Genomic DNA, 20267 nt, shown 5'->3' on the forward strand with positions numbered 1-20267 from the left:
GCTTTGAGTTGGATTAGACCAAATGCCCTCCACAGTATAAATTCCTTCACAGTATAAATTATGCTAGGATTCTAAATGCTTTGAGAAATTTCTTGCATAACAAGTGAAGGCATGAATTCAAAGTTAAATGGGAATTTGCAATCACTCCTTGATATAAAACTCAACCCTGCAACTGAGCCATTGGTTCAGCTAAAAGCAGACATGCAGTCTGGTATGGAGGATGTGTATCTTCAGGGGCAACTATTGGGAAGCAACAAATCCAGGATATTTCCCTGCATTACCCTGTGCATCCCCTGTATCACACCATCCCGTTCCTTGAGCCATGTAGACAGTAATAATAAATTCCACAAATTTGTGTGTGATTTCTTATCCCTTTTATCCCAAGGGAGTGAAGAACTGAGATGGGTCTTCCACACAGTACCCAAAGCCTGAACAGAAAATTGAATGAACACTTATTTGGCAGCAACTGTCACAGCAGCAACTTTCTGTAGGTTATCTTAATGGATTTATCACCCTGAACTAAGCCCTGAACATCTGTTCTGTTCTCTCATTACAAACACAGAAAAAGCCAATTCATGATTGCATCATAAAAAAGTAAAATATAAATGATTTAAGAGTAGGGCATGCTTCACACTCTGATTAGGAAAATGCCTCTCTTCCTAGAGTGACTTCCCTGATAAGAGAGTTTGCCTTTTTCCCAGCAAATGGGAATTACTGAGGAATGAGGCTCACTAGAACAAGTTTTATTCCCACTCATTCATCTTAGATGTATGTTTAAATTTGGGATTCATGTAAATGAAGCTATGAATCTTCCTTTCCTTCTCTCTTAGATGAGCCCCCAAAGATTTGTTTTTGTTGGAGAAACTGGCATTCTGTTCTCAAGGCATGAGCTGGTTCTCCACTTCATGAAAATGAAGCGCCCGGTGGCAGTCTGGCCCAGCACACCCTGCTTCCACTGGAACAGGGGTTGGGATTTCCTTTCCAGGACCTATCTGAGCAACTCTGAAACGAGCAAAAACTTCTCCAGCTTCATGTGATATAAAATTTGGCTAGATCTGTGGGGACAACCTGCTTATGTGGGAAACTTAGGTGAGGAGCTTTTGAAAAGGCAGAGTGTACTCAGTCAGTGCTGCTGTGGTAGATGTTTTTGTCCATATCTGCTATGTAGGAAGAGGGTAGAAAGGATCAGAGCAGGCTCTAGGTTTCACATGGACCTCTTGTTTCTACACCATACTGCCATTCATCTAACAAGAAAAAAATCTGATAGGCCAGGTGTTGCTAGCCCATTTGTTAGTGAACTGCTTTAATTTCTGAGGGCCAAGCAAAGATACTTCCCCACTACACCTAATGTCCAGCAGTGTTTCAGTATCAAAACTGAGCACTGACCTGACTGAAACCTATGCTACTCTCTACTACTGAATTTCTGTGGTCAGCAAATACACAGCAAGAGGCAACAACACACTGAATCAGTGGCAGCCCCTGGATGAGGCACTGGAACAGGCTCCCCTGAAAAGCTGTGGATGTCCCATGACTAGAAGTGTTCAAGGTCGGGTTGGATGGTGCTTAGGACAACTTGGTCCATTGGGAGGTGTCCCTGCCCACTGTGGTGGTTGGAATGAGATGATCTTTAGGAGCCCTCACAGCTCAAACCATTCTAGGATTCTGTGGCTCCCATCCCTCCTCTATCCCATGGTAACAAATGCTACAGAGTAATCCCTGTGTAAATAACTCCAGAATTCCAACCAGCGGTTTTGCTCAGAAGAAGGCACCCTGAGCATTGGACCAGTGTGATCTCTGGCACATGGAACCCTGCATCCTGAGCTCACCCTGCATTTCACATTATTTGTGTTTTAGACCTGTACCACATGCCACACAACTCTTGCCTTGTGGAACCTGTAGGGAGCTTACTTAGGCCCAACATTAAATTTGGCCCAGTGCTGCAAAGTCCAAGTCCCTGTCAGTTCCTGATGCTGTCTTGTCATTGGGAGTTCCTGAAGAAATTTAGTACCTGAATAGCCCAATATTTGGGCTTATAGTCCCTGGCTTTTTTTGCACATACTTATACCTAGGAGCCAGCCTTTAGTCACTAGGTCTCTCTTTGGTAATGCAGCTCCCATTAATAGCAGGTGAATCTCGGATTAAACCCACTTACATTAGAAGTCTGCAGAAGAAACAGTGTAATGAAAAGAAACTGGCACTCACAGCATGTGATTCTTCTGTATGATCTACCATGGATAAACTGTGTCTTAAGAGTGCCCATTTGTCAGAGAATTCTCCAACTTTGGAAATTAGGTATCATTACCAACATCTGTTATATCTTGGGACACTGAGCAGACCTCCAGTCTTTCATAATATGTTCTCTAATGCCAATTAAAACTAATGACTTGACATTTTGAAAAGCCTTTTGACTCTTTAAAATCTTTTTGACACCTGGCCTTTAAGGAATCTTTTTTCAGACTGTGTCACTAAAAGCACCTTGTTCAGAGAAGCTCATACTAAAAAGGAATTAAAAACATGCTATGGTGTGGGGGTTTTTGTTCAAATCCTTCTTATAACTAGGAAGAACAGCTGATCTGTAGAAAAAGGTGTGCTGATTTTGAATGGGATAAAGTTAATTTATTTCACAGTAGCTGGTATGGGGCTGTGTTTTGGTTTTGTTCTGGAGACATTGTTGATAACATGGGGAGGTGTTTGTTTCTGCTCAGCAGCTCTCACACAGAACTAAGGCCTTTTCTGCTCCTTACTCCACCTGTGAGTGGGCTGGGGTTGCACAGGAACCTGTGAGGGGACAGAGCCAGGACACTGACCCCAAGTGACCAGAGGCACATTCCATAGCATATAGCATCATGCTCCATGTATACAACAGGGGGGAGAAGAAGGAAGGGGGAGGACATTCAGGGTGATATCCTTTATGGTGTTGGTGTAGATCCACTCCCTGTAGGTGTTCAGAAAAGACTGGACATGGCACTAAGAACCATGGTCTAACTGACTTGGTGGTGTCTGGTCAAAGGTTGGACTCAGGGATCTCAGAGGTCTGTCCCAACCCAATTGGTTCTGTGATTCTCTTTGTCTTACCAAGTCACTGTTAACACGTGATGGAGCCCTGCTCTCCTGGGGATGGCTGAATATCTGCCTGGCCACGGGAAGTGGTAAATTAATTCCTAGGGTTGCTTTGCTTGCATGTGCAGCTTTTGTTTTACCTATTAAACTGAATTTTCTGATTCTCTACCCCCACTTACAGGAGGAGGAGTGCATGAGAGGCTGTGTGGGGCTGATGGCTGATGTTAAACCACAACAGGTTGAGAAAACACAAGAGATGAGTATCAGACACAGTAAGACAATCTAGGGATGTCTCCTGGAAACAGTAAGAGATGGACAACAAAGAAATGGAGAACAGCAAGACTGCAAGATGTGGGAGCAGCAGGCACTGAGGTCTCTAGTTGGGTGGTTAGCTCAATCTTTCTTGTAACAAAAGAATGAAGTGACTTTGGAGCAGTTTCTGCTTCACAAGAACTTGGTACCATGTTTTTACAGCAAGCTTGCACAACACTGGCACCACAAAAAGGAAAGATGTTACCCACTATGGAGCCTAGGGAGAGTTTTGTTACTTTTATGCAGCATGGATGAGGAAGTGAAAACCAGCAGCGAACAGCTCTCGCTGAAGAACTTTTTTTGTCTCTTATTCTAAAATAAGCAAAGAGATCCTGTGGAGCCTGAGCATTTGGTCTGATGGAAGGCAGGGTCTGCTGTGCTCACTTGCCAGGTAGGACCAGCACGAGAGGAGCTGGCTGTGGACAGCATTTGAGTAGGTGAGCCTAGCCTGGGCAAAGGGCTGCATGAGTAACAGGATCTGCTGCCTACTCTGATACAACTGTTCTTCTCATCTTGCTGTATTTCCCCCAACATCTATCCAACTTCAAGTAAGAATGTGCTTCAATTATGCTTTGTACAAGGTTTCTGTAGGTGGTGTTTTCAGCATATCAGTGAAACATCAATGACCTGGAAGAACCAGCTGGTTCATTACCATTCAAATAAGCTCACTCTTCATGAAAGAAAAGCTTTTACTAGCTTATTGTACCTCCAATACTCCAATTTCTTCCATGTCCTACAAATAACATTTGTATAGGTCAAAGACACATATGTGTGTATATATGTGTATGTCTCTCCAGTGTTTCACTCATTCCTGTGCATACTCTATGTGAATTCTAAATTCTGCCTTGGTGACAGAGGACAAGGAAGGCCAGATAAAGTTATTCCACTATTTCTGATATCTTTCAGTGTCAGAGACAGTGTTTCTATAATAGAAAAATAATAAGCTCATTAAGAGGGTTAAAGAGCTGTTAATTTATCTGCAAAGATTTGCTGTACTATGTCCCATGTCCCATATACACAGTTGTGTTGCAAAGGCCACTGCTAGTGCCAGAGCAGAGTCCTTCGGTTGTTTCCCTCCGTGCTGTTCGGGAAGAGGTACAGCTGCCTGGGAGGAGACAAGGGACAGTGACACAGCTGTAGAGTTAGAGGGTTTGTGTATTGGATGTGCCAGTGGGTGGTTGTACAGGTGTATCTGTGTTATGTGTTTTCATCTCTGTGTAAATGTGTTATTAAATCCCTAGACACACAGAAATCCCCTCAGCTGTGAAGTGCTGAACCTAGCAGAGTACTCTGGAAATGCAAAAATGTATTTGAGCCATGCTTTTTACCTTCTCCATACTGACTATTGTTGGAGATAGGTTACTTTTAAGGACAGACTCCTGGCTTGAGTCTGTCTGTCCATTCTTATGCTTTCTTCTACTTTGTTGCGATGTGTTTGGGCTTTTAATTATATAGGGATTTTTTTCTTCTTTATTTTTCAGTCTTCTGAAGGAAAATAGGTAGTGTCAAAGAGTTATTGGGAGGAAGACCCTTGTATAAACCAGCAAGGGAGCTGTGAATATAATAAACGTTTTAGTGCACTTTTCTGTCTTAACCAAGTTGACATACTGGCCAGTAAATGTCTACTGCCTCTGCAGTTTCCATTTTGACACTCTGTGTTAATAATGAGCTGGATTTACAGAGAAATGAATCATGTAGTAGAAGAGGTGCAGATCCATGCAAAGAACCTGTAGATGAAATAATATGTCACCATTCAAAGCCCACATTTACTAATAAAAGACTTGTTTTGCCCTGAAGACAAGTTTAGTGAGAAAAGTAACAGAAAAAAGTTCCTCTTGCATCTGAAAATCAATACGCATTTTGTTCTGAGAGCTCTGGATTCTTCTCAGGACCCAGAGTTAATCAGCAACAGAGATTTCCTGGAGGAAGAGTTCATTTCAATTTCTACATGCACGGGACTGCACAGTTTGAGGGAGGGATCTCAAGTCAATGCTCTAGTTTAGTAGTGGGTAATAAGAAACCATTTGAAATGTCCCAAATCTATAAATTACACTGCAGTTGTTCCCTGCTAGCATAAAGATAAAACAAGTGTAAGTTAACCTCAGTGTTCCTACTGCTCAGGATTGAGGGCAATAGAAGAGAAGCATGGAAGAGCTGGTGCTGCTGCTGCCAGCCGTCCGTACTGCCTCAGCACCTGCTGGGGGAAGCAGAGTCCACTTCTGCAGTGAGGTGATTACCAGAAGCACCCCTCAGAAACAGGTCTCAGCCAAAAACTCATCTGCAGAGACTGGAATTACTCCCTTAGCCACAATGGTCCCAGACACACAGAACAAGCAAAAGCAGAGGCTTCCAGGCCCAAAGCATTAGACTCTCTCATACCAAAATCTCTACTGGAAGTTGCAATCCCATTGACACCACCATCACTTTGGTCTGCTGCTTTACTGACTCACATTCATCAGACAGGTAGGAATCATACCTGCCCTTTTAGTAACACAGTCCAGATTTGTATTTCTTGATATGCAGATGTGTTATATATTAAGCATTGTGCTTTTCAATGCCAAATCAAAACTAAAATTATTTTTAATGAGTAGTGGGGGCAGTGGGGTGTGTATGTGTGTGCATGTGTGGTGTGTCACTTGCAGACACCTTGGAAGAAACCATGCAGGAAGCTCAGCAGGGCACTTCATCATTCCTGCACAGTCAATACCAAGGTGGACAGCTCCCATGAATAGGAGGAAAGTCTTTATGCCAGCTTCTCTCAGAAGCACAGACATGACAGTGAGGATGACTTGGGGGTGCCTCATTCAAATCAGGATCTTCAGTCCCCATCACTGTCCTGGGATAACCATCTACATGCCGTCTCTTTAAAGAAGCTGAGCACATCTCATTTGGTTTTCATTCTGCACAGCTGCTGGCCGTGAGGCCATTTCTGTGTCGTTGCCTGGTGGTTGCAGCTCTGGAGGAATGAACCTTGTCTCAGTTCTTACCTTTGCTTAAGACAGCTTTTCACCTTGCAGGAGAGCACCTAATTGAGGATCTTGTTCTAGGTAGGGTACAGTTTCTACATTTTATAGTAGATATTTACATGTCTTGGCAGTAAAAGATAAGAACATTATAGTAGATATTTACATATCTAGGCAGTAAAATATAAGAACATTTCTGAAAGTGGGTACTGCAGACCCAGACTATTTTTTCCCAAAGGAAAAGCCTAATTGCAACTCCCAAACATTAAGCTGAAGACCTTGCTCAACTTTTCTGTTTCTGCAGTCTATTAATCCTGCACTCTTTTCTGCCTGACGGCAGATCTTTAAAAAGGGATGCAGAATGCTTAGTGGCCAGAACAGATCCTGCAATGAGGTAGCTGCAGACTGTTTTGTTTGTGCTTAGGAAGGCATCAAGCCTGACTCCTTCTGTGTGACTGATCTGCCCAGTGAACTATTATGTAAAAGGAAATACCAGCCCTTCCCCATCTGCTCCTTAAATGAAGGTAAGGAAATCAATTCCCTCGGGCACAGCCCAAGCCAAATGGTGTGTGCTGGGCATGTCCTGGGAATACTCACCCAGCTGAGCCCTGTAGAAATGTTTAAACATTTTTGTTTTCTGATTCAGTTCTGGAATGAGTGTGAGCTGAGCTGCTCTTATCAAGGGTGGGGGGATTCTTCACCAGGCCATGGACACAATTACAGGTCCCTGATTAACATCAAATAAAAAAGTGTGGCATTTCTTGATGTACTTGACAAATAAAGTGCAGTTTTCAAAGCAACCATTTTAGATTGAAGTGTTTATATTCTATCTAGATCTTAATTCTGACAGCCAGATGCATTACAATTTTGAAGTGACAGAATTCAGACAGTACAAAGTTCAAAACTGTGAAAGACATAAAACATTTTTGGATCCTACATCTCTGGATCATCAAATTCTGCATTATGCAATGCAGGGTATAGTATTTTGTTTTATTTATTTAGATAATAAATTTATGTAAAATGAGCTTATAGGTCTAAAAATTTCCCAATTTTTATTTTGAAAAACTGCATTTTGTCTGGGTTTTTTCATATTGATTTTTATTAGAAAGAACAGAAATTGCTTTCTTTTCAAGACCTCCTCAAACACAGTAAGTCATACTTTAACATTATGGTTCCAATACAAAATAATGAAATTCCAATGTAAGAAAACTATACAAAATGATAGCTAGCAGGAAATTAATTCTTATTTTACTTCAATTTACTGGACTTTCAAAGTTGTGGGTTTCTATACCAAATCATACCTGTCAGTGAGAGCATATGACCTTCCATCAGTCTCCTACCTGCTACATAGCAATGATAAGAAACACATCCTCACCTTTCTCTCAGTCCTGCCAGCACATCCTGCATTTTGTTTCCAGATTTCTTTTTCATTCTGATATCTAGAGGACTGCTGAACATAAGGTAAAAAAAAAAAAAGAACATGGGGCCATATAAGCAAATTTACAACATAAATTTAGATAAAATGTTCCCCTAAGGGCTACCAGGAAATCATGCTGCATGTCAGAGGAGGAAGGAGAGGGAGTGAGGGGATCATGCTCATGAGCAGTAATGAATACAACAGATACAAACCTCCTCCTCCTCAACCAAAGCAGTCAAGGCAAGTGACTGTGCTTATACAAACATTAAAAAGCTAAAAGAATACAGACCCCAATTTTTTAAATCACATTTTTGGTAGGCAGGAAGTAAATTCCTTGTTGAAGGTGTTCTGGTCTTCTGAAATTCAGTTCTGTTAGGCCTGCACTGGCCTAACTGCTGTACAGTACATTCTCTCAGCTTTCCACAGTAAACTCAATTGATAGTGGTGCTCTCTGAAATACTCCAGTACATCCCTGACAGTTTCACCAGGAAGTGTTTCCCAGTGTTCTAGCCAGTGTTTTACCTCTCTTAAAAGTGCCGCCACTCCTAGCAGCACCACTTTACCCAAGGCTGCAAGAAATACAAATTCCCTGTCTAAAACTGCTGCCCTCTCGGAGTCCATTTTATCTTCAAGTCAAAAATAAAGAACTTAAACAGATCACAAGCACTAACTTATCAATCATCTGTCTTTCCTGTGCCAGGACAAACAGTATATACTTTCATGCAGAGTATCCTATTATCTGTAAATATTAACTCTGCCAAGTTCTAAGAAATATAAATGGGATTTTTTTTCTATGGAGGTGAAAGTATAATGTTATTGTAGTTCTAGTTTTCAGTTATTGGGTTATTTCACACAAAAATTGTCCAGTTGTTTTTAGGTGTCTTGTCATTTCATCTGATGTCACATTTTTTTGCTTTATGGACATGAAATTCCTATAAGTGTGCATGGGATTTGAAGGAAAATTTAAAAAAAAAAGAATATGCTGTATTAGAATTTAACCTATTTAATAAGCATTGTAATGTTAGCATACACCAAATATTATTATTACAAAATTTTAATCTGTAGTTTTGCAATTGAGTCTTCGAATACTACAAAAAATTAATAAAATTTCTAAGCACTGAAGCTAGGTATCAAAACCACATTCAATTAAACATTTCAGACAACATACCAGATATGCTTCTTTTTAATGGTTGGATATGAACCCCCTCATGTTTCATAAATACAGCACTGAAAACATATTTAAAATATTTATTTTGGTGATATTCATCAAAATTATTAAACACGTTTGTATTGATCAGCCTTTGCGCTTCCTTGTTTTAGCAAACAGCCTGGTTCAAACATTACATCTACAACATACTCCTGAGGAGGAAGCAGAAGCCCATTGGGAGTGTATTCAACCAATTTAACTTCATTCCAACATCTGTTATACTGGCCACGAACTAAACTACAGCCAATGCCGATTCTGTCTGCTATCACCTAAAAAAAGAAAGAAAAAGTAGTTAATGCAGTTAATTCATGTAGCTTCTGTGATATACAGCAAGGCCCAGTCATGCTTAAAAAACAAAACCAAGGCCTAGCTAGAGCTTTCTTGAAACATACTTTATAAATTTCTCAAGTGTTCCAAACTTCAAACCTTTATTGTTGGTTTGCATAGAAAGTGTAGGCTTTGAAACGCCATTTCTCACATTTCCAATGCACAGCATGAAAAACATTCATTTTAACTTTTTTCAAACACTGATATGGTTATCAGCCAGTCCTTCAGATCTCAAATGAAGTGCAACATCCACAGTACCCAGCAATGTTTTCTGTCTACTTGGAAGACTTACTTCTGAATAACATTTTGAAGTATATTCAAGCAATGAGGTGTAGGCACACTGCACACATATAGCTAGTATGAAATATTAAGTGTAAAAAGGCAACATTTTTATCAGTGTAAGTTTAGGACTGTTGCTACACTCCGAAGCACACTCCTTGCTTTTCAGCCCGGGAAATGTGGGAAGCAATGAAATGCGAGGCAAGTGTCTGCTAGATGAAACACCTGCCCTTCCTCTGGGCTGCACTATCACAGACAGACCTATAATGGTTTCCAGCTACCAAACTGCTTTTTCAACACACATCTGCTGTGAAGGAATGAAATCCTGGAAGATTTTTAACTTGTTACAAATGGACAGATACCCATTGCTTAGAGTGCTGTGGCTTTAAGAGAGATGACCTGTCCCTACAAAAGTTTCTTAGGACAGTGGAGCATAATTAATTCACAGCCTCAGAATGTCATAAAATAAGTTGGAAACTTTATCTCCCTATGGATACCATAAATTTAGGGTTGTACATTTTCTCCTGTGTACTCTTTCCTAGGTTCTTCCTTCTTAATGTGTTTGATTCTCTGTTTCTTTCCATTCAAGAAAGAGAAAAATCCAGCCAAGGAAATAGGATGGGACAGATAACCAGGCTGCACCAGTACATCTTCATACAAAGAAAGCAAAAATAAAACTTCCAAGTTTCTTCAAAGAAACTAGAACATAGAAGCTGTTATATACTATCACAGAATACTGGATAGATACCAAATTAAAAATTGTCTCAACAAGTTTACATTTGCAGCATGGAAAAAGAAGGAAGCTGCATAATTCAATATTTTGCAGTTTACAGAAAATGTAAAATGTTTTGACTCCAAATCAAATACTTTGGCTTTTTGCCATTTATCAAGTATTCTGCTGATATCACTTAAGACAATTTAATGACAACAAGAATGTTTACAGAAAGAAGCTGGCTTTCATTCACTGGGAAATCAACTTTGCTGTCGAAAAATTATGAAACTGTATACAAAAGATTTTACATAAATATAAATAATGTATCAAACTGATGCAAATATATTTAGTTTAGATTATCCATTGAACAGCAATATGTTATGCTGCAAAATAAATGATAATGTACCTTGAAAAGTAAAGCTCTGTGATAGAACGTCCCTCTTTTGATTTTCCCGATAGGCACAATGTTGCTTTTCAGGTCAAATTCTATTTCACTCATGTCAAGTTCCCAGCAGAAATTATGTAGTTCCTCTTTTTCAATAGGGCCACCCATCCTGTCTGCAACAAACCTGTTTCAAATGCATACTGGGATCAATTACATCTACAATTCCTCTTGTATTTATTGCAAAAATGTAGCACAATAAAATGTATACAAACAAGAAGTGAATGACCTTTAAGACTGTAATACTTTTTCTACTTTTGCTTAATTAATTTTTTTTAAAATTCAGTAATTGATATTTTAAATATGCTTACTGATTAATACAGATAACCATAACTCAGGTCATTCATATTTTGTCACCTAAACCAAGGTGCAAAAGCAGAGATTCTGGAGAGCTGTAGTATAGGCACAAAATCATCAGAAAAAGTCATCAATAACAGTGTAATTACTGAAGAAGTAATTACAGAAGCTGATGGTCATGTTTACAGGTAACAGATTAGGTGAGTTACATATTACAGTCTCCAGACCTATCATTTGTTTGAAATAGTAATAAAGGCATGAGAATACGTATGACAAAAATAAAGCCATAGGTAATGATCCCAACATAGAAAAGCAGCTGTATTCATTGAAGGTACTTATCTTCTACGTGTGCCTTCTTATATTGAAGCCAATATTTTGGGGGTGAGCGGTATTTATCCATTTACAGAAACAGAAACAGATCAGAACTCACTGTCAGTGTAAGCTCTGCCAAAACCACATCTTTTGGGGGACGGTGTGCACACAGGACCAAGCCCTGGTTTGTAAGTCTCCCCATAGACACACACCTCTTCATCTCCCCGGTGCAGGTAACTGTATGTAAAGACCTTTGTTCCCCTCAGTGCCTCAGCCACAGGCACAAGGGTTATTGAGGTCTCTCACTCTGGACAAGATGTTGCAAAGCTGACATGAAAATCACAAGCCATTGCTTCCAACAGGGAGTTAAAACCTGCATCCCCTCCTCTGCAGAAGCAGTAAATGTGTTCCTCTGCCCAGTACAAGCAAGGCAACCTCCAAGGCCTCACTTTTCAAAATTTAGAGTTGAGGAAGCATTGGTTGCAATAGCATGGGCACAGGGAGCTATCACCAAGCGTGTCAGACCGGGTATCTTGAAGCTGGGAATTACTGGGTGAAGGTGAGAAAGTGTGGGGCAGCACAGCAGCCCCTTGTGCTGTGTGTGCCCATGGGCAGCCCTCATTAAAGAGAGCAATGCTGCCCCAGCCAGCATGCTCACCACCACACAAAGGTGTGCTGTGTTTGTTCCAAAGGACATATCCAGCATTTCTCATGTCCCCTCATCTAGCCTGACCTCATCCCCAGTGAGCACAGGAGGAACTCCACCCAGGCTGCCAGGCTGCTGAGGGATGCTGCAGCTGCCTTCTCCCCCACTCCCTATTCAACACATGCTATTCAGGCAGGTGCCTGAAATGCAACACAGACAGAAAAATCCCCATAGAAAACATTCTAGTTAAATTTCCCGTGATTGTTTCACTGGGTTGTGTGTCTGCAAGTATTTCACTGCTGTGTTAGAAGAGCAGATTTATAAGAGAATTTTATGGATTCCACCTTGAGGAAGGCAGCGTGATTTATACACAGATGGATAGTTAAGGATTAATTTCTGTCCTGTCAAATTCTGCAATCAATGGAAAATTCATTCCTCATATCACATTAGACGACTTCATTAAAAATGAGAGTTAGTAAAAGTAACAAATTTTGTGAAAGTGGGACCTGATGCCAAACTCTCCAGATTCAGGAGGCAGCCTGGAAACTGCCAAGATGTAAAGATTAAACTGTGGAGAAGATGAAAACAGACACACTGCTTGGAGGTGACAGTGATTGGTGCCCAGGCTGAGCAGTCAGTGTAACCAATGAATCACACATTGATACCAACAGTCTGTATATGCACTATTGCAATATTCTGGCACTATTAAATCGTCAGGATGTTAATTACAAGAGCACTTAAAAGCTGTGTTAGAAAACTTGTATTATGCTTTTGGCTCAATAGAAAACAAAATACAACAGAGTTGTGGTTCCAAGGGGTTCCAAAACCAAGTAGGCAGGAAAGATGGCAGGAGAACAGACATGATACATGTCACTTGCAACCATCTTGACTATTAGGTTTGGGTTCTAACCATGTTTTTAGGCTTTGCAAAACCTGGAGCTCTGGGGCTCCTTGATTATGTAGATGCTATATGCAGCTGATGTGTTCACTGGAAAGAATCAGTACAGATGTATAAATGTGAAAAATACCCTTAAATTGTCTATGAGAATATTTTTTTTAAATGAGAAATTGATAGTCTTTTGTTGCAAGTAATACTTTATTTTAAAATATATTAAATTAATTGTGACAAAATTAGAAACAAGAAGCTTAAAATCTAAATATGGCAGCATTCTGGGCCAAAGCTGATTTGAATTCCACTTAAGCATGGGAAAATAACTATTTTGAAAAAGTTGACTTTGGATAAGAAAACAGTTATTTTACCAATTCAGCTTATGGAAATACGATTTAGTACTCACTGTGCAAGAGCCACAACTTGTTCTCGGGTCGAAGTTATTGGTAGAATTGTTTTGGAAGCATCATTAATGTAATCCATTAAAACGAAGTCAGGTGGTGGTACCCAATGGGAATTTTCTAGCTTTATTTCCTCCAGGATTGTAGGTGCAACTCGAATAACTTCTTTTGGTTTTTCCTCCTCTTTTTTCCCTTTCCCTTTTCTTACAGAGAAAAAAAAATGATACACTTATCTCAAATACTGTATTCTCTAAAGTTCAAATTCAAACACATTAATTCTCCAATAGGACATTTAGACAATTTGACTAGGGAGAGGTGGAAGGTAGGAGATATCTCTTCTCTCGATAACAAATATCCAAAATCTACCAAGCTGTAGAGAACACTTGTGGAACATGACCACAGGAGGTGGTTAGAAACAAATGCCACTAGCTCCATATTAACATTGTTGTCAGTTCTCATTTTATTTTTAGTTAATGGCTCTGATATGCCTTTCCCATGTATGGATTATATAGAGGAGGAGACACTTACTTACCTACTATATACATATAGGGCATATTTTTAGTTATGGTGTAGTTTTGTATGGATATGAACTAAAAACCACAAACTCCAATGATTTTTTACTTGATAAAAATCTGGTCATCAAATAAAGGAAAAAATGGTATCAAAAGCACAGCTGAAATCTTGACAGGACTTTCCAAAAGACAGCCTCTGACCTTGCAAGTTCAGGTACTTCAAGCATTAGGCAAACTACAGCATGGCTTGTCAGAGAAAGATTCTGTGGTTTTGCTGACTCTTTTTCAAGGCACGTGCTTCATATTTTCCTAATGCTTGGGATCTGAAAAATGACCATGATCCTAAACAGGCATCTTAAGCACCCAGAAGTATAAATGAAATTACTGTTGTGCTTAAATTAAATACTGTGCATTTCACAAGTTATGCAGCAACTATAAAATCATTATCTTACCAGAGGTATTATTAAGGTCTATACAATCAGACAGTTTAGGATCTTTCATTTGTGGGAACACATGAAACTAGTGTTTTGTAAGCATTGTGTATCTTTTCAATGCAGATCCTGAAAATTTTTACTGCGAAGTACAACAAAACTTCTTTATTTCATTTTACAGTTCTGGTTCATTTTTTAAAATATGTAATATTTCTGGTGATCTTGGATGGAAAAAGAAAAAAAAGAAATAAAGGACCACTAGAGTACATGGCTCCAAGACACACTATCATTATTGTATGCTCTTCAAATTATTCTTAAAATTTATACTATGAATAGCACTCTCAAGATGGAAGGCATTGAACAAAGCAAAAGGGCATACATCATTATCAGTAGTTGAATTCAAGCAATTTGTCTTCAGAATACTTTGCAAACTTTTCTTTAACCTATGGAGATTTACCATATTCACAAAGAGCCCTTTAAATAGGTGTCACAAAGCACATTATTTTAGAAGGGTAACCAATTAAGATTTAATCTTAAAAGTATAGAAAATTCACCACCCTCTTAAATAAACTGTTCTGGTTATTAATTACACTTACACTTGGAAAAAAGCAGATAAACAGTTTTCTTTATCTAATTTGACTCTATCTAACTATAGCCAGGGAACCTTATAATGCTAGATTAAACAGCTATCTACTTATCAATTTATCCATTTATACATTATGGTTAAAAACACTGTGTTTAAAAAATCTTGAATTATTCCCAACTCTCTGATGTCCAGTTTAGGAGGTTTTCAAGAGAACAACACTTACAAATGCTGTAATTCTTGTTTCTCTGCCATTTTCCCTTTTCCCCCCTTCTTCCCTTCTATCCTTCCAGTACTTTCTTTTCTCTATGAGAAGTGCACCATTAAATTACAGTGCTATAGGAGAATTTGTTTCCTATTCCTATCTATTCAAATGATTCTAGAATCACACTTATTCTTCTCCTTTCCAATTTTCAGGAACAAAACACCTGAGAGAGATGGGTTTGAACAATGATTTGTTTGGGCTTTTTGCTGCTGCTTATTTCTCTCAGGTACGACTATGTTGTGTTCCTTGGTGGAATAGGTGATTTAAAGTTGTCTTCCACACTTGTCTCTTACTCCTCAACTCTTCAGTTCATCATATCTGTCTAATCCTTATTTCACAAGGAACTGTGGAGCTGCTGTCTTACAGCTCAGTGCTATAAAATAACCAGTAACCTCTACACTAGACTTCTACTGCCCTTTTTTCTTGCCCTCTTTTTTAATCCCCATTTTCTTGCCAGTGGGAATTGTGACATCAGAAAAAAAATCACTCTCATTTCTCAGAGCTGTCTTCCTAGTCGTGAGACTACTTGCTGTGAAAGCAGAGGAATATTGCAAAGGAGAGCTCATGGCACTTAATAGTCTCCAAGCTGTTTCTGATTCTTTGCAACTTTAGCACAAGAGTCCAACAGGTCACCAGAGCATCAGCTGGAGGACGAAGGTAGCCAATACAATATTCTACCATCAAAAAGCAGCCATGACACCTATGTTCTTTCCCATTTTGCATTACTTAAATGCCCTGGTTCTCTTCTGAAAATGAGCAAATGAGCATTGGGGAGTGTTTCCTTAAATGCAGTACTGAAACATAGGAGGGAATAAATACACATTTATTAGTCTACATTAAATACAATCTTTTAGCCCAGTCAATGTGTATATCAGATATGAAACTGCCTGATTAAAAATGTTGCTGTCAATGAAAATATATGTCAAACTATCAACTAGGCACTTCCTCACATCTAATTCAAACATTTCCAGCAGACAATTACAACTGCCCTTTCTCTTGGCTTTCAACTATGGTTTATATAAAGTAATATCACTTTTTCAAAACAATGGTTTTAAACAGTGTTCAGTAGTACTTTGCAAAGTAATGATGAACAGAAACATATGATCAAAGGAAAAAATACATAGGAAAAAGTCTAAGCATGTTTGAGACTTGGAGTCAGCTCTACTGACCTTCAAGTAACTCCCATATATCTCAGAAATTAATAATAATAATGATGTATGAATTATGGATTCAAAATGAATGACAATAGGGTTATAAATCATAGAACTTGATCATGACATTCAAAAGCAATTATTTCATACTTGAAGAAAGGAGTCCTTGTACCCCTGCAAGGTTTACTATGGGAAATTGAGTCAAGTCTTTATTTTTTTCCTAAAGAAAATGTTTTGCTTTTTAAAGGAGTTATGGTTGCAAACAGAGCAGTCATTTACACTGTAAGTGATATAAATGACATTAGAAAGCAACTATCCAAGTGAATCCTCATCACACACTGTAATAAACAAATATATTATCTTGTCAGAACAGGTCTTCCAGCTCCTGAGACCATACAAAATGGCCTATGACTAGAGCATCTTCCAAGGTGAAGGAACTCCCCACTTGAGCAGAGAAAAAATAACTGGGGCTCAGTATCTCCCCTTGCCTCTGCTTCCTTTGACTAAACTGGCAGAGGCACAGTGGGTCATGAGCAGGGCACATGGGGCAGCAGGAGGACCTGGGAGGGGGCAGAAGCTGGGACAGGCCTCCTAAGGCACTCAAGCTGCTGTATCTACTCTGGTGCATCCTGAAACAGGAACCTTCTACAATGCAATTCATACAATCCATTTCAGGTATCTACTATAAAATGATTTAAACTGAATTTCAGAAGTGCTTGCAGTCCAAATAACTAGTCAAATGGGAATGTCTGCCTTGTAAGTCAATAACTTTCAGATGGACTAGTCTGACAACCTGGGTCCTGATTTAAGTCAAAACCTCAAACATTCACAGTCAGTAGCTATTATCTGTCAGTAATTTGCATCTCCGTCATTGCGTGTCTGTTCTAAACAAATTGATATAATTCAAACATATTCAAATATAACTCAAAGTATAATACTTTAAGCCTTTTTCTCTAGTGCTGCTTTTGCTGAGTGAACACCATTGTCTAGGTAACTTGTGATTTTCCTCTATTGGAGATACCACTGAATTATTGAAATCAAAAGCAGGTTTCAGTTTTGTCTTGATTTTCTTACTGCACATTTCATTTCTCAAGCCCAGATGCAATCATACACAGAAATATACAAGCAGTGTCAGAAATCAGCCATTATCTCTGTCAGTAAAACACCTGTAGAGACAGTAGGGTATCAGTTCATGAACGAGCTCCACAATAAAAATTGGAAACACATCAGCTCCTACAACAGACACACCATTTCTCCTTTTTCTCCAACCCTGCAGCACTCAGCATTTCCATCACCGACTAGAACTCATAGCCCTTAGCCATTGCCAAGGCTCCCTTTACCATAAAGAAAGGAAAATTAGGAAGTCAAGCCTGGGACCCACTGAAACCAGTATGATAAACAGTCACCTCGCTAAGTCAGCTAACAGAAAAGCCAAGGGCAGTTGTAGGTTGTATCACATTCCTATCAAGGATTAGAGACCATTCCACTGATGGTAAGAAGGCTCCATTTGGACTGCTTTTGGATTCCCCTGGAATCAGGCATGCACACCTGCCTTCTCTGTTGTGGTCACAATTGTGCTGCTGTTTTACAGGAAGGACAGCTGGGAGACCATGGCTCAGTATCCTTCCACAGGAACAAACTACAGGTCAAGTATTTTATATTAGACAAGGACTAAAAGCCTGGTCTTGGTGAGAGTGAGGAGAGTTAAGTACCTGAACAGCTCAAGTAAAACTCCCTGTTCATTGCATCTCATCGTTAGTGATCAGCTACAACAAACCACAAAGAGACTGCTAAACCCCAAATATCTTGTGGTCAACTCTCTGCAGGTGTTAGGGACAGACTCAAATCCTCTTTCTGTAAAAGAAGGAAATAAAATTTCCACTACAAGAGTAGAGGTTCTGATCTACTTGGTATGAAGAGACAGACTGCAGCACTGTACCTGGTGTATTGTATGGATCAGGACAAGCGCTGCAAGAGTGAAGCATTTCTAGGCCAGTTGCCTAAAAACCAGGACAGCTCTGAGCACACCCTTCTCAGCTTTTAGTCATCTGTCAACTGCACTGGAAGAGATTTAATCTAGAAATAAGGAGGCATGTAGGCAGTGTAGGAACAATTAATGGGTTTAGGTTCTAAACTGAGAAGGAACTTCTACTGTAATTTCCCCGTGTCTTGGTTGTTAAGCTGTAAAATAACAGTATTTCACTGCTTCCAAGGGATAATGAAGAAAAAAAAAAAAAAGAGCAAATAAGTGTGAGCTGTTCAAATACAGCATGGAAAGAGAGGAAGAGTAATCACTAAGATAGACAAAGGAATATTACTGCAAAAAGGAGATGAAAGAAAGACTCCAAAAATATATTTAACATTGTGTTTAGGTATTTGTACTCCATTCAGAAACGATCTGTCACTATTTTCTCAGACTTCTATTCTTAGTGTTACAGCAAAAACACAACATTGACAACCAGGAAATCTGAGAACCATACCTTGGTTTTTCTTTGCTGGCTCTTCCTGAAACAGACGGTGATACTTCTTGTACTTCTACAACACTGAAACAGAAGAAGATATTTTTGCATTTGTTTGCAGAGTTAATATTTGCATGTGAAGCTATGAAAATGGAGTTTGGATTTTAAAGGACAATAAATATATTCATAGGTGGTATATAAGTGAAAGAAATAACATAACTACTAATAAACCAGACATTAATTCAGGGATCAAAAACGAAGTATGGAATCACAGAATGACAGAATATGCTGAGTTGGAAGGGACCCATCAAGATCATCATATCCAACTCCTGGCTCTGCACAGAACCATCCCCAGGAGTCATGCCATGTGCCTGAGCATTGTCCAAATCCTTCTTGAACTCTGTAAGGCTTGGTGCTGTGATCACTTCCCTGGGCAGCTGTTCCAGTGCTCAACCACCCTCTGGGGGAAGAACCTTTTCCTAATATCCAACCTAAACCTTCCCTGACACAACCTCAGGCCATTCCCTCAGGTCCTGTCACTAGTCCCCACAGAGAAGAGATCAGTGCCTGACCCTCCTCTGCCCCTCCTGAGGAAGCTGTAGATTGCCATGAGGTCTCCCCTCAGTCTCCTCCAGGCTGAACAGACCAAGTGACCTCAGCCACTTCTCTCATGGCTTCCCCTCAAGGCACTGCCTGTTGCCATTTAATATATTTGAAAAAAACTCTTTTTCTTGTCCCCCACAGTTCTGGCTGGCTTCAACTCCAAACAAACTTTGGCCACATGAATTTTGTCCCTACAGTGGCCAGCAGTGGCTCTGTGTTTTTCCCACGTCACCTGACCTTGCTTCCACGGGGCATACACCTTTCTTTTTTGTCTTATTTTTAAGAGAAGAATCCTGTTCAACCAAGATGACCTTCTGCCTTGTATGACTGACTTCTGACATTTGGGAATTGTCTGCTCCTGTGCCCTTAGGAGGTGATGTTTAATAAGACCAACACTGATGGATGCTAGCATCTGCAAAAACTTTCCCAGGGGATCTTACTCACTAACTCCCTGAGCAGTCTGAGTTCTGCTCTCCTCAGGTCCAGAGTCAAGGTTTTTGCATTTTCCCTTCTTTTAACAGAGATTTTAAACTTGATCTCTTCGTGGCCACTGTGGCCAAAATGGCTTCCAATCTCCACTTGCTCACATGATCCACCACCCTGTTGACAAGGAGTAGATCAAGGAGGGCATCTTTCCAAGCCTGTTCCATAAAGATTTTTAGGAATCTTCTGGCCTGGGTTGTACCAGCTGTGTGATATTCCCAGTTAATCTCTGGCAAGTTGAAGTCTCTCATAAGGACAAGGGCAGTTGACTTGGAAGAGTCCCTTAGTTCCTCAAAGAATAATTCATCATTGTCCTGTCCAGGATGTCTGTAGTGGACTCCCATGATGGCATCTGCATTATTTGTTTGTCCCTTGATTCTCACCCAGAGGCTCTCAGGTGTGCCATTGGCAGCTGTGAGCTCCACACATTCTGCCCCTTCTATTCCATACAGTGCCACCCCTGCACCTCTCCTGCCCTGCCTGTTCCTCCTGAAGAGCCCGGAACCATCCAGCAGG

At 39.9% G+C, this 20267-nt stretch overlaps 1 protein-coding gene across 1 annotated transcript in view; it reads right to left on the bottom strand.

Annotated features, from left to right (window-relative positions):
* Positions 1 to 9027: 9027 nt before the first annotated feature.
* The window catches only part of ARMC3 (armadillo repeat containing 3), a 61286-nt gene continuing 50046 nt past the window's right edge, over positions 9028 to 20267 (bottom strand). Inside the window, exons 16-19 of the mRNA XM_030971723.1 lie at positions 18687 to 18749; positions 13270 to 13467; positions 10684 to 10846; positions 9028 to 9228 (exon numbers count right to left, since the gene is read on the bottom strand). Of these exons, the coding sequence (XP_030827583.1) occupies positions 9028 to 9228; positions 10684 to 10846; positions 13270 to 13467; positions 18687 to 18749 (625 nt within the window). The remainder of the gene's footprint in view (positions 9229 to 10683; positions 10847 to 13269; positions 13468 to 18686; positions 18750 to 20267) is intronic.

The sequence above is a fragment of the Camarhynchus parvulus genome, chromosome 2 (genome assembly GCF_901933205.1).
Source record: "Camarhynchus parvulus chromosome 2, STF_HiC, whole genome shotgun sequence".
NCBI lineage: Eukaryota > Metazoa > Chordata > Aves > Passeriformes > Thraupidae > Camarhynchus > Camarhynchus parvulus.